The 15,094-nt window shown below is 50.9% G+C and overlaps 1 protein-coding gene across 1 annotated transcript in view; it reads right to left on the bottom strand.

Annotated features, from left to right (window-relative positions):
• ASTN2 (astrotactin 2) overlaps nucleotides 1-15,094 on the bottom strand; it is a 252,911-nt gene that overhangs the window by 130,183 nt on the left and 107,634 nt on the right. Inside the window, exon 11 of the mRNA XM_015644984.3 lies at nucleotides 8,370-8,520. Coding sequence (XP_015500470.1) covers nucleotides 8,370-8,520 — 151 coding nt within the window. The remainder of the gene's footprint in view (nucleotides 1-8,369; nucleotides 8,521-15,094) is intronic.

Genomic DNA, 15,094 nt, shown 5'->3' with positions numbered 1-15,094 from the left:
TCCATGCTGTGGAGAGGGAAAGGGGGAGACTCCAGCTCATGGTCTGCTCAAAATCCAAGGAGAAGCATTTACCATACAAATACAATTCCACGGTCTTGCAAATCCACTCCATCTATGCAGAAGTGAACTGATTTCTCTGTGCCGACAGACAACCCTGAAAATTGCCCTTGGCATTGGAAAAGAAAACTTTATTTTCTTGTGTGTTATCAGTGCTAACACAGGTCCTGAAGGGTAAACATGACCCTCAGCTCCAGTGCTCTGACCCTGCTGCTGCCAAGGGGTCTGGGGAGAAGGAACCACCAGCAGCTCCACATGGTTTGGCTGATGGCACAGTTGGATGCCAGCCCATCCCCTCCCATCCCAGAGAACACAGGTCCTCATTCCTGTGATTGCAGTCAGCAAATGAATTTTGAGTATGCACAGGGAATGGATGTGCTGAATAGGAAGTGCTATTTTTATCTGTTGTTTTGCAAAACAGGCTTTTTTCGCTTTTAGATGACATCTCCAAGGTGACATGGAGTGGCAGATTTGGCAGGGCCTGCTGCCACATGCCCACAGCCACCCCTGGGAACACACCAGATCCAACCTCACCCACACCCAGGGGCTGTGCTTTGGTACAAAATGGGATGGCTGAGCCCACTGCTGCCACCCCAGCACAGCGTGTGGCACCCTGTGGGCTCCTGCCACCAGGGCTGGCACAGCTCCTCTGCCACCACCCCCAGCAGCACCCCCAGCACGGCCAGAGCAAACACAGCAGGAGGAGGATCACCTTCAGGGGTGACACAAGCACACAACAGAACCTGTGGAGAGTGTGCCTTAGGAAAATGAACACCTGGACAAATTCCTGCTCATGTAAACTAAAAAAAGGAGCCTTTGCTCACTTTCTCATTTGCAAAGCTCATTAGCAGCGAGATGGGCGAGGGGTCACTGGAAGGCAAATCATTACTGACATGGATCCCCCAGATGGGAGCACATGGCTCTCCTCCATCTGAGCTGCCTGCCAGAGCTGCTCAGCTCAGCTCCTCTCCTCCATTATTAAGTTTAGAAAACCAGAATACTTAATAAAGTGTTTCTGTAGAGAATAAACTGCTCTTTTTGTTATTCCACTCTGTTTTCTCAACAACAGCAGCCTTCTAGTCAGAGATTTCTGTGTCAGGTGCTGGAGGTGATGCTCTGGGTACAGACGAGTCTGAATCCCCCCAGCTCTTAAACCCACAGAGGGAAGCTGCCACCAAACCCCGCTCCCAGTGCTGCTCTCTCATGCCTGGATGCCTCCAGAAGGGAGACCCAGAACCCCAAGCTGCATCCCTGGCACTGCTGGGCCGAGGCAGCACAATCAGCTGGTAGAGCACTGAGGACCAGAGGCCCTAATGACCCCCCTTTGTGCCGAGGCATCCTCCCTCCTCACCGAGGAACCTCCTCAGCGTGAGACAAAAGCATCAATCCGAGGCACTGCTGAGGTACAAGCGAGTGCCAATATTTTAATGAGCTCCTGTCTGTGCACTGGCATGTATTTATTTGCTTGTTGGAGCTCAGAAACGATACAAATGCAGTAAACCACTCTGTGCCCATATATATTTATATATATATGTATATACTGGACAATTCTAGCTTATTCTGCCTTCATTTCCTTGACCCAAAAGGCCCCTGGTGAGCAAAGCTGCTCAGCAGCAGGACAGAGCCTGGCTGTATGCAGCTCAATCTGTGTGTGTGAGATTTATCCCTCCTCTCCCAATATTTTGATAAATCAGGGCCAAAATGCTGGCTGCTAAAGTGCTCTCTGGAGGCTCCTCAGGGCAGGGATGTCCTCACCAACCCCAGCTGTGGCAGAGCCCTTCCTGACACCCTGCTGAGGGGGGGAACATCCTTCCCAAAGGGGAACATTACAACTGTTTTCTGAAATAACAGTCATTATCTTCCCACTCTTTTCCCCCTGCTTCCTTTTCCCTTTAAAGATCATCAATCATTATTTTAGCCTCAGAAAATCAAACCCATCTGTCTTGCAGGCTCCCAAGAACATACTGCTTGTGCTTCTCAGCCTGGTCCCTGTGTGAAAGTGGGATGGGGAGGAGATGGAGGCCTCGGAGATGAGGCAGCCCCTGCTCACCCCTGGCCACCACTCCAGCAAACCCTCCTGGGCCAGTCACTGTGTGCATGCCTGCACCTCAGTTCCAAGGGTGAGGGATTTGTTTCAAGCAGCTGGTGGGATGCCTTGCACAATGAAAGAAGTTTTCCTGGAGCCAGGAAATCTGCTTCCCTTCCAGAAGTCACCAACCGCCCGTTTTGGGGTGTGCTGATATCTCCTGCCTGTCAGGGCATTTTCAGCTGCAGCAGCAGCTGGCAACTCCAAAAACCTTTGGGAAAACAGAAATTCAACCCCTGTCCCACCTGACTCACCCATCAGGGTGCAGCCCAGCCACAACACCACACCAAACCCCATGTCCCAAACCAATCCCCAAAGCCAGCTGTGACCACATCACACAAACCCTCCCAGTCTGGTGAGGAGCAGAGGGGCAGCAGCCAAGCCCTCAAGGAACGCTGTTGAAAAAGCCAGTGCTGGAGAAAACAGGGTTTTTATCACCCAAACCACTCCCTCCCTGTGCAGGAGGAGCCCTCCAGCTCACCTTGCTGCATCCTGGGCTATTCCACTTGCTTTTAACCCAGCTTTTAAGGCCACGAGGTGCAAACCCCCTCTGAAAGCAAAGGCAGATGTTTGGTTTGCTCCCACCCACCACCAACTCTGACCCCAGCAGCTTTTGCCACCCTTTCCTCCTCAAATCCCATTTTCAGCACGGGTATTTACCTGGATTAACGAGATAAATTCCCACACCATGGATTCCTTGGAGGGGGGTTTGCTGTTGAGCTCAGGGAGCTTCTGCTTCCAACCACAATGTGCAAAAGGAGTCAGCTCCTGCTCCAGGGAGGCAGTGAGACTTTAAAGGGATTAGGAGAGACTGGTTTCCTCATCTCCCTCCCTGGTGTGTGCATCTCTCCCATAATTAGCTAGGTGCCTCTCAAGGCAGGGACGGGTAAGTTTTTATTTTTCAATGAACAATTGTCTGTCAGAAAAATGCAGATTTGATGAAGCTTAAGTGCTTTGTGGGATTCCATCAATTACATCTCAAAACTCATCGGGAAATTAGGAGAGCATTTAATTTTGACAAGGTTGAAATGTTTTGGTTTCCATCACCTAATTTTGTTTTTATTTCAGGCTGTACACTGGGATAAAGTAATATAAAACAAATCTCCAGATGATAGCGGTGGAATTAAACATTTCCCTCTCCTTTATAGAAAGGAAATGTTTTGAACCAAAGTATTTTTGAATTTTCATGTATGCAAGGAATTTCTGCACAGCATTTTGGTTTGTGCTGAAACTCCCCAACACTCCATTTCCCCCCAGGAAAATAAGTTCTCAGCATCACCCACAGAATTTCAAAGCATGGTCTCTAACCACCTCTGGGTAACTTGTGCTGGAAGGAGGAGACAAAAGCCACTGTCCTGCTCCTGCATTTCTAATCCCATTTCTCCCCAAAATGGTTACACTCCTAAATTAATCCATTTCTCTGCCACACTCTGCAGCAGTGAGGAGCAGCCCATCATCATCCTGAGGTGGGGGAGAGCAAGGGAAGGATTAGCCCCAGACAAGCTGTGCTAAGGCTTGTGTGGACCATGCCAAATTTCTCCTCCTGTGTCTTTAGGACCTTCTTTAGGCTGGGACCAGCCCCACAGCAGTGCCACTGCTGGCCACAGCTTTGTTAGGTGACTCTGGTAGATGTTGTCCCTCCTGCATCCTGCTGTGCCAGACAAATTCCCTCCTTCGTGGTGGGCTGACCCCTGCCCTCGCAGGGAGAAACAGCTCAGATCATCCTTGTAGGCAAACTTCACTTTTTTCTTGGTCAGATTAGAAATTAATCTCTGCCAGGGGGACCTGAGCCTGTGAGGATGAGCAGGATTTCATGTCTGTACAGAACAGCAGCACCCAGAGCCCAGGCTGGGCAAGGCTCTCCCAGCCCTTCCCAAGCTGGGATGGCTCCTGGAGCCACTTCCACGTCCTGGAGGCCCTTCCACATCCACCTGCAACATCCTTGGCTCCTGTAGCAATCTCATGACTCAAAGAACCAAGTCACCAACATCTGCAGGCACCCAGCTGCTGCAGAACCACCAGACCACACCACCTGCCCCCCTACTGCAGTCCAGCCTCTCACACCTTAAACAAACAAGGGGTTAATTCTCATAATTCTTGGCCCAGGACTCCGAGCTGCCTTCCTCACACCCAGTGAAGCAGCTCATGCCCTTCTGCTTCTCCAGGTGGTCCTCACAGTGAGGAGACCCCATCCTGGGAGGCACGTGGGGCTCAGACACCTGTACCTGCTGCTGCCTCCTCCCACAGCGATGCTGAGGATGCCCAACGTGCACTGGAAGAGAACAGAGCACCTCCTTGCCCAGCTCATGTGCTAAGACCAAAGCTCCCCTTCCTTTGGGGATAAATAAAACCTCACCCCTCTTATTTTCATTAAGGCTGCAATCCTGCCTTTCCAGGCTCAAAAATCCACCTGGTCACGGGGCTGTACATGGAAGAAACACCCCCTTCTCCTCAGGTGGGTGAGAGGACTGGCACCAGGGAGTGAAACCAATCTGAGAGACAGCTGGGGAAACATGAATTTATGCCATGGTGCAGGTGTTTCCTTCAGTCTCTCAGGGCCAATTCACAGGTTTTCATCTCAAATTATAAATCACCAGCACACGAGGGTTAAGCATTTTCCCTCCTTCAGCATCCTCCCTCCAGGCTGTGCAGCTACCACAGTGCCAGTAGAAAAGATCAGTAATATTTCCATTATAAAATAGTCTGAATCATTCCTCTAGAACACTTTCTCTTGGTTTGCTGTGATCCCTACAAGATGGTACGAAACACACACTGGACTCAGTGTGCAGAGTCACTGGATTCACAGAAATTCACTGGGATTTTGTTTTCTTGGGAAATTCCTACAGCTTGACCAGATCCATCGGCAGTTCAAGAGTGGAACAAGAAAAAGCAGCATGGAAGCAGATTTTCTGGAGCTTGGGGGCTGTTTGGTTGGTTAAGGGCTCAAACACCAGTCTCCAGTTAGCGATGCCAAGGTTGCAGCAGATAATTCTTAAAACTACCTGAATAAAAAAAGGCCTCCGATAAGAAAAGAACTGCAGAAACCCTTTATGCACTCATGCCATCTACTGGGTACACATAAAACTAACAGAAACCCATGAGGTGAGGGGGGAAAAAGGGATCCCATGGGAAGTGAGGGATGGCAGGTGGGAAGCTGCCAGCCCTGAAGGTGGGAACCCTGCTGGAGAAGCTTTAGGGCCTTCAGGTGATGCCTAAAAAGTCGGATTTTAACTGAGCAAAGCGATGCCCTCTTTGCTCTTCATCATCAGCCCAAGGAGATGCAGCCAGACTCCAGCACGAGCTGCAAACAATCCACCCTCGACTTTTGAACCGAGACCCTTTAAGTCCAAACAATTAGGTAATGGTAATGGCAGAGCCACTAAAACCCAGAGATAAATGCATCCCAGTCCCTGCAGAATTACTGGAAGCCGTATTAAGGGCATGAAGGAACTGGTAACAGATGATGGTTTTATATAAAAGGAATAAGGAATCTTTGAGATTTGTGCTGCTCCCCGGTTGAGCTGCTTGGCTCCAGCTCTGTGGTGTATTAATTGCTTACAAGGCTGCATGTATATTTTATGCTCAGTACCTGCCTGGAACATTTGTTGGATTTAGCCTTGATTGATGAACCACTGATTATATACTTCTGTGGTCCTCAGCAAATTAATAAACTGTTGACTGGTAGAGATTAACAACATGTCATGATTTGTGAATCTGTGTTCAGAGTAAAGCTGGAGCAAACCTAGTGCTAAAATTAGTAGGCAAATGCTCCCTGAACTCTATAAAAAAGGGGATAGCTTAATTAAATTACATCCCGATATTGCCCACAGCACTTACCAAATTGGCAAATTGAGTTCACAGCAGCTCAGCTTCAAAACTAACGGACATCCCTGAAAATTTGCAGCACATGACCCCATCCCTTCTTGCACTGGAAACCCAGCTCACACCCAGCAGGCTCCAGAAGGAGTGGGATGAGGAGTGGCAGCACAGGGATGGGTGAGCAAAGTACCAGAATGTCTCAAACTGATCCTGTGTGAGCTCTGAGACTGCACTCCCTGATCCCATCTCCAGCCCCTCTGATCCCACTCAGCACCATGAGCACCATCCAGGCTGGGGGCAGTGCTGCCAGCCCACCCTTTAGGCTTTTCCCTGGACAATGGCCATGGAACACACTCAGGAATTTGGGGTCAGTTCCTTCCACACCTCTCCTCTGCCAGGGACCGACAATGGGTGATGAGAATAAAACTTTGCACAGGGTTGGGGGAGCTGGGCAGTCGGTGTTGTTGGAAGTTGGTGTCGGTCCAAAGGGAAGCAGGGAGATGAGGGCTGGCTGTCCCCACACTCCCCCCTGGGCAGCTCAGCTCTGCTTCACCCCAAAACTGGGAGCTGTGGAGAGGGACAGAGCAGCCTCGTGTTCCTGCAGTGGGGAGAAAAAGGGGTGAAGAGCAGAGTGGGAAGAGACTGTGTCCTGTCTCCATGGGATGCACTGGTGTGACATGTAGGATGGGGGTTCCTGTGGTCCCTGAGTGTCACCTCTCACCCACAGCTCTCAGGGACAGGATGCCCCCCAGGAGAAAACTCCTGCTGCTCCTCCCTTCTCCCCTCACTGTACATGGTCCATTCTGTTCACACACAGCCTCAGGCAGGCACTACAGAAGCTGGGGGATATTTTCCCCAAGTGACACGGTTTTCCTTTTCTGCCTCTCCACATGCCAGCACTAGGCCTGTAATTTATTGACAATTTCTATCTTAATATAGCCTGACTTTAAAAAGAGGCATCACTTCCCAGAGGCGTGAGGTGATCAGAACCCTGATTGCTTCTGACAGTGCCTGGGCAAGCATGTTGGCCTGCAGAGCAAAACAGCACCCCAAAAAAGGGGGGGAAACACCCCAAAAGACTAGAAAGGCATCTGCTCCCTGGAAAAGGGGACAAAGAAAAAAAAAATACGATGGGAAAAAAAAAGGAGGAAGGGGAGAGGAGCAGCAAGGGGGAGATGGCACCAGGCATTGCTGGTGACACATCAGACTGTCGTGCTAAATGGCCTTAACAAGCAACCTGAGAAGGGGATAATGAAAACGCCTCCCCCCGGGACAGCACGGCTCCAGCCTGACCTTTCCCAGCTGCCGTGTACAAACATCTTCAATAAATAAAGAGACACTTATCTCCTGTCTGCTGAGAGGGAGGGACGTGGCGAGGGGGCCCTGCCTGCAGTGAGATGAGGGTTTTCAGGGGTTTGGGGGTGGTGAATGTGTGGTTGAGGGGATGGTGGAGCAGGTGACAGCTCTGGATCCCCTCGGGGTCACCACGGTTTCCTGGCGGGCAGGGGCTTCAACAACAGACAAAGAGGGATGCTCGGGGTTTGTCCCACTTCCCAAGGCTCTGCCCTGTGTCTCTGCACGTCATTACAGATTCACACAGGCTCCTCACGCAGGGATGGGATGACTTTGATGTCAAGGTGAGATGGGTTAGAGCTGGGCTGAGCTCTGCTGCTCCCACCTGGAAGCACAGCAAATCCCATCAGAGAACATCTCCAGGGAACTGTTCTGGGTAGCCAGGTCTAGTGGAAGGTGCTCCTGCCCAAGGCAGGGAGTTAGGACAAGATGACCTTTAAGGTCCTTTCCAATTCAAATCCTTCTAGCATTCTATCATTCAGAGCCTCTGCCCAAAACCAATGGTCTGTGGTCTAGAAGATCTGGACTCTGCAAAAGCTGTGACTCAGTAGGTTGTTTGGCAAGACATGAGCATGATCAGAAACAAATCAAGACTCTGAGGGTGTCAGAGATGCCCAGAGGTGGACAGGACAGGGGGATGCTTCATCTTCTGCAATAGGAAGCGCAAACGAGGAGAAAAATCGAGGCAGCCTCCCACCCCTGCTTCTTGACAAGCAGGAAAATGACCACCAGCCTCAAGAATATTTTTCCTCTGCTCATCTGGCAGATGGGCTCTTTCCCCGGAGTCCTTAAGGCATTTGTGATTTGCCATGAAGGCCCCTGGACTGGGGGAAGTCCAGCTCCAGCACACACATCTCCTCAGCCACAGGAAGGAGGAGCAGGTCACTTCTCCCTCTGGCTTGTCCCCAGACCAGAGGCCAACCCCAGGATGGACCCAAGAGCCCCAGGATGGACCCCACAGCCCCAGTATGGACCCCAGAGCCCCAGCACCCATCCCACAGCCCCAGTATGGACCCCACAGCCCCAGTATGAACCCCAGAGCCCCAGCACGTACCACACAGCCCGTGGAGTCCACCTTGCGATCCGAAACACATTTAAAGTTGCGGGTGCAGCCGCCGTTGTTGCGGGAGCAGTCCCGGACGGGCCCGAAGGAGGAGAGCAAGTCATTGATGGTTTCAAAGTAGGTGGACAGCATCGCTTCTTCCCTTGGAGAGAAAAGGCACCGTTAGGGCTGGCAGGGAGCTGGCAGAGCACAGGCAATCCACAGAGAGCTGCTCTGGCAAAATCCCTGCATCCTGATGGGTGGTACCGAGCCAAAGGAAGCTTCCCGAGGAAATGAGGCCTTTGTGATTATGCTATACATGCTATAGAATAAATCTGCTGCATAACTCTGGCATCTTTCAGAGAATCAACCAGTCATGGGGTTTCAAAGATACCATCCACCAATTTTTTGCATACTGGAAATTAGGAGATGCTTTGTTAGTAGCCTGGATCTGGGTGTGAATCCAACCAGACAACAGCAAATCCAGAGCCATAAAATAGACCCATGAAACTCTTCCTGGGTTTTTCACAGCTGGGCCAAGCCTCCCTTAGCATCCACACCCCATCCATCATCATCACCCATATCCGCCCCAGGGGCACTGCCAAAGCTGGAAGAACACATGGAATTTGGCTTTGTGCTTGCTGGGATGTGGATGTGGAGCAGATAACGCAGGGATGGGTGCAGGGACAGCTCTGCTGCGCTGCTCCAGCCCATGATGGGCAAAGCCCCAGGCATTGCTGTGCTGTGACACCCCTCAAACAAGAAACACGAGCACCTAGGAATAATCCCAGGGCCATGTGAAGCCTTGGGAAGCTCCCAGCCCTGCCTCTCGAGCCTGCACACGCAGCAGATTTCGCCTGTGACAAAGCATTCAGGCACTCTGCCTTCTGCTGGGTTCCTGCAAAAGAAACACAGATGCTTGTCAAGAGCTTCAAGCATCTCCAAGATATTTTTCATCTTCAAAGCACAGTTTATATGTTAACCAACACCCACAACCCATCCCGGGCAACAGAAGCCATCACCCTCGTATTGACAGGAGAGAGACAAAGCGATCAGAGAGAGAGAAAGGTCACAGAACAAGTCACTGATAGTGACAGACTTGACCTCCACAGGTTGTTTATTAGATCTTTACACACAGGAGGCTGCAAATTAACCCTGACCCCTCTGACCTCAATACCCCTGAGGCAATGCTGGGACTCACAGCACGGTTCATTCTCCTTGAGCCTCTGTCCTGCCATCAGCACAATGACCCAATGGCCAGCGCCAGCGTCCCTTTTTTGGGGGGTTTAATGTGAAAACAATCTGCTTGGCAGTGAAACAGCAGTACAGGAATATTCATCAGCCCTGGAGGGCCACGGCAGAGCTGCCTGGAAGCAGCCCTGCATTCTCTATCAGCAGAGGGCCCCTGAGCTCACACGCCACCATCACACTCACGCACACAGCCCTGCCAACACCGAGCGCTCAACAAAACCGTGAGTCAGGCATTAAAAAAGAATAGAATGCAACTGGCACCAAAATGATGAGATTTTAAAAATAAATCAATTGCTGAACTGTTTAGGGTTTTGGTTTTTTTTTAACATTTTCTCCCTCTAAATTTGCTTTAGGGTATAACCAAGCTTTTCCCTGCAAACTCAAGGGCTAGAAACTCCTCAGAGACCAAACCCAAATAAAGCCTTATGCAGTATTGACATCATGATTTTTTAGATTCTGGATTTCAAGGGAAATCACAGGATTCCAGAAGCTGGGACTTTCAACAAGGAAAACACCATTAAAAGCAGTGAGAAATAGTAAATTGGCACATGCCCATGGGCTGGAGTGGATGAGTTATCCCAGCACTGGAGCAGCTCCGTGCTCACCATGGTGCCCCACATAGCAAATTCGTGTCTGTGCTGCCCGATCTCACCCCAATTAATGCTTCCCAATTAACTTTTCACTTGTAGCAATCAAGCTCCTGATATTCTCCCTTTCTTGGCCCACCTCCTAGATTTTCCAGCATATTTGGAGACGAATCTCCCTCTGTCCTTTCTTGGTCATGTTTCAAATATCTTTAGAGGCCGTTTTCTATTAGCACTCTGTTCCCACCAGGATCTGCAGCCCCTCTGAAATGAGGGAGTGAGAAAGGCAGGATATATTGGATCAGGGCACATATTTCTGCTGGAGAGATGGGGGGAGGAAGGGGATATTATTTACTAACTAAAACCACTGTTTATTAATGTAGGAAGAATTATTTTAAGAAAGCCGAAACCAACAAACCGTGACAGCTCCTCCACCACCCACCCCAAAAGCTCAGCCCCATCTGGTCCTCCCAGGGGGTTTCTCATTGTGGGTGGACAGCAAGGAGAACCATGCTCCCATCCTCCCTCCTGGCTTTTCCATTCAGCTGCCAAACAACCCACATCCCTGGAAGGAGAAGGTGAGGAGCTACAGCTGCTTTGGGTGGTGGAGAGAAGATCCTGGGGCTGGATCCGTGCACAGGATCGCTCCAGAGAGACAGAATTCTGCCAGGAAACATCGGCTCATCCCACATGGCACCAGGCTGGGGCTGGCAAGGGCAGCTTGTCATGCTTTAATTAAAACTTGGAAGCACAAACCAACCTCCTGCCCTCGGCAGGGCTGAGGATGGGAACGGGAAACTCTCTCTCCAAAGCTTGGCATAATGGATGACCCCTGCCAAAGCCCAGGAAGGGCTGGTGAGCTGGAATGAGCCATTATGTGTGTTAAAATATTTACCTCACTGGAGGCCTGGGCAGTGGAGCCACAGGGAAGTGTTGAAGTGTCACCTGTGAGAGGAGAGGGGTGAGGGCAGATGCTCAGCCATCGTTCCATTAGAGGAGCTTCACCCCAACACAGAGCTCTGATGGGGGTGGCAGCTCGTGAGAGGCTGATGTGATGCTCAGAGCAAGCTGGGAGCAAACCTCACTTTCATCTGCCTCAGGAGGGGCTGGAGGAGCCCAGCTCAGTGCAGGCAGGTGCTGCTGAGCCCCTGGCACTGCCAGCCTCGGCGGCTCCTTGGAATTTTGGGAGTGAAGAGAAGTCATTAATTACCTGCCTTCTGTGGCCACACGGAGCAGATGACTTTCCACCCACACAGCTCTGGCAGTGACCCCTGCCTGTCCTTCCCTGCCCACTGCAGGGGGCTCCTGTTGTCACATTCCAGAGCCAGCCCTGGAGGGAACACCGTGCCAACAAGGCAGGGCACGCTTGAGGAGTGACAGCAGCATCTGGCCACCCCCACAGGGACCCCACTGGGGACAGCCATCCCCACCATGGCCTGGCTGCCAGATCAGACCAGCCCTGATGGATGAATCACTCTCCCTGCAGTAACAAGCTGCCTGCAAAAGAGCAGCTCTTGTTCTCCATCTCTCCGTGTTGGATTTCAGTGACTAAGCCCCAGATCTGTTCTGACAGGGAGGGATGGAGAAGGACAGGCTCCGTGTCCCGGGGACATCAAAGAGCCCAGGGAAGCTGCTGGTGGCCCTGGCTGGACCCAGGTGCCAAAACCACAGGGAGCAGGCAGGGCTCAGCACCTGGTGTGCTGGGGGGATGGGGCAATCATCACTGATCTAAAGCCAGCTCTTGTCCAAAAGGGCATTTTGGAGAGAACGACCCAATTTCTGGTGCCAGATCCTCTCCACGAGCCCATGAGCATCTATGAACACACACACACATGTACACACACACACCTTTAACTCTCCAGCTCTCCCAAAGACACCTGCAGACACCCCAATGATAGTTATAAATGAAACACACTCCCCTCTCTGCCAGGACCCTCTGAACACACACCCAGCATCAGTAAAATCCAATTTTCTATCAATATCTCATGGCAGAAATGTCCAGTATGGTGCTGCACAGCAGGGCTCCCACAGTGCAGACCATGGCACCCATCCTCACACAGCCCCATTCCACCTCCCACCACCTGAACTCCCCTGGATTCCCTCAAAAAACACTGTTCTCCACCCTCCTCCTTTGTTCCAGGTCTCATTAAAGAAGAAGAATCACTGACAAATACCGCTGGGGGTTATTTATTCATGAAATACCAACACCAAGCTATTCTCAAAGCTTCCAAAGCACTCATCCCAGAATAAGCTCCAGAGCTTTGCAGTGGCTCTACTCTCCAGCTCATCCTGGAGGGGATTAGTGGGTGTTATCCAACTCTGCGGCCCCTTTTTATTGCCTGCTAATGGTTAAAGACTTCAGTGCCTTACAAAGTTCACCATCCATGAGAAAAATAAAAGAATGCGAGCTGGAGACTAAACCAGTGCCATCTGCTCCCTGAGCTGGGTTTGGAGAGGGATCAGGGTGGGAACTTGAGGTTCAGGAGTTTAGTGTAGAGACAGGGCCCACTGGCAGCACAGGCTGTGATGCTGTGTCACCTGCAGCTTCACCCAGAACTGCCCAGCACAGCCCAGCCCAGCCAGGACAGCTCATGCCCAGCACCTTGTGCTGCTTCCCACTTCTGTTGAACAAGGAACTTCAGAGCTGCTGCACTGGAAAACCAGGACAGAGCAATTTACACCCAGATTCTGCATTTTTCAGCCCAGCTGCTGCTTGTCTGAGCAATTCTGAGCAGCTCTCCCACGATGCCCTGGAAAATTCATCACAGGAATGGGCACGAGGAGTGAGCGACACACGGATCCCAGCTGAAGGTCTACTGCACACTCATAATCACATTCTTTTTATAATTCTATATAACTAATAAAACACCAAGCAGCAGCTGCAAAGCCCAGCTTCAGAAGCAAAGAATTGATGAGCACAAGGGACTGGGACCTTGGCTGCAAGCAGAGCCTTTGGGACCCCTTGGTGCCACCACCTGCACCACACTCAGCACCTGGCAATGCCACCCCCAGCAGAGGCAGAGCCACCCCTTCCCCAGGGTTGTCCCCTCCCAGGACCCCCTGTGTGTCACAAACATTCATTTTTGCTCCCAGCTTCTGTGCACTGGGGGTGACGATTTTCTTCACATCTAAGACAGGCAGCCCAGGCAACAAGAGAAGAGGATGGAAAGTGCTCACTGCTGCTGGATGGCCAACTGAAGATGTTTTCCAAGTTATTTTTAGTTCTTTTAGCACTTCCCACACTCACACTACAATTCCAGCTGGGTCTGCTGCACTACAGTCTCAGCTGGTCTGTACTGAGAGCCATCCAGTTAAACACACAAATTACAATGAACATGCAATAAATGATCACCTGAGAAAAGTGGTCTCCAATTTAAATGCAACAGAATATGGTGGGTTTTTTCAGGGATTTCAAACCTTTCTATTTTAATTCTGCCTTCAGCAAGAAACCATTCTCTCTACAGCCTTTTCCTGCATCCCTACAACATTTAATCATAAATCACAGAATGGTTTGGGTTGGAAGGGATCTTAGAGCTCACCTCATCCCACCCCTGCCATGGCAGGGACACCTTCCACCATCCCAGGCTGCTCCCAGCCCTGTCCAGCCTGGCCTTGGGCACTGCCAGGGATCCAGGGGCAGCCCCAGCTCCTCTGGGCACCCTGTGCCAGGGCCTGCCCACCCTGCCAGGGAAGGATTTCTTCCTGATATCCATATCTGTGGAGAATGCAGCAACCATCTCCCACAACACTGAGCCATGAACCAAGCAAGTCCATTCACCCACTGACCAAGCTGGAATGTTCTGGAAAAGTTCCTGTCCATCCCCAGCACTGAAGGAGCTCAGGAGGTGGTGGCAGCTTCTCACTTGGAGACTTCACAGCCTGAAACTTTGGCATGCTGGAACTCCTGTCTTTAACCAGGTGTCCCAATGCTGTGCCTGCATCAGATTTATTATTTTATCTAGTAAAAAAGTGATTTTCTGCCCAGTACACCGACAACCACTTTTCAGCCACTGTAATAGTGCTGGAAGGTTTGAAGAAAAACCACTGTGCAGGTCCTCAGCTGGGAGAAATCATCCTCACTTGAGTGACACTGGAGAAGGCATTTCAACGGTGCTGTGCTGACATTCCACAGCTGATGAGCCGCTGGCTATAAATTTTCCGGGTAGTCTCGCTTCTTGTGGCAATACTATAATAAACACTTGCAAAAACGCTCTCCCAAAAACCTTGAGGTTGAAAGTGTGAAAAATTCCCCACCAAGCATCAATAATTTGCTGGAGATTCAATAAAACCACCCCTCTGCTGGAGCGTTTTGAAGCTCACTTCTGCAAGCAGAAGGGCCAGGAATTTAATTACAGCAAAGCAAAGCAAAAACAAACACACTGGGATAAAAGTGAGCTGGGAAAGCACATCCCAAGGGATGCTGGGGTTCACAAGGACCCTGCACCTCACTGCAGCCCCCTCAGAGCCAGCATAGCTCTGCCATGTGAAGGACCAGGGTATCACAGAGGAATTAAACAAGATAGTTTTAATTCTGAGTGTTTTTCCTGTTCCAGGGAAGGTTGTGGCTGCGGTTTCAACCCTGCACGAGCCAAAGGAAATGCAGGAGGTGCTGGCTCAGTCTCCCAGGCAACGTCGGTGCTGGGAGGCTTAAGAAAAGGCACATGAGCCTTAAGAGGGATGGCAAAGCACGGTCAGGAAGCTGGGAATTACATGTGCTAGTACCTGCTGTGGGCTGTAATCCATCCCAAATACAGCAGGATGCATTTCCAGTGTGCTGGCTGCTCCTGTGTGCCAGGAACCTCAGCAGCAAAATGTGGGATGGGATGGGATGGGATGGGATGGGATGGGATGGGATGGGATGGGATGGGATGGGATGGGATGGGATGGGATGGGATGGGATGG

Source organism: Parus major, chromosome 17, assembly GCF_001522545.3.
Source record: "Parus major isolate Abel chromosome 17, Parus_major1.1, whole genome shotgun sequence".
NCBI classification, from domain to species: Eukaryota; Metazoa; Chordata; class Aves; order Passeriformes; family Paridae; genus Parus; species Parus major.
Note: the sequence above shows the minus strand (reverse complement) of the source record. Positions and strands in the feature narration are given on the sequence as shown.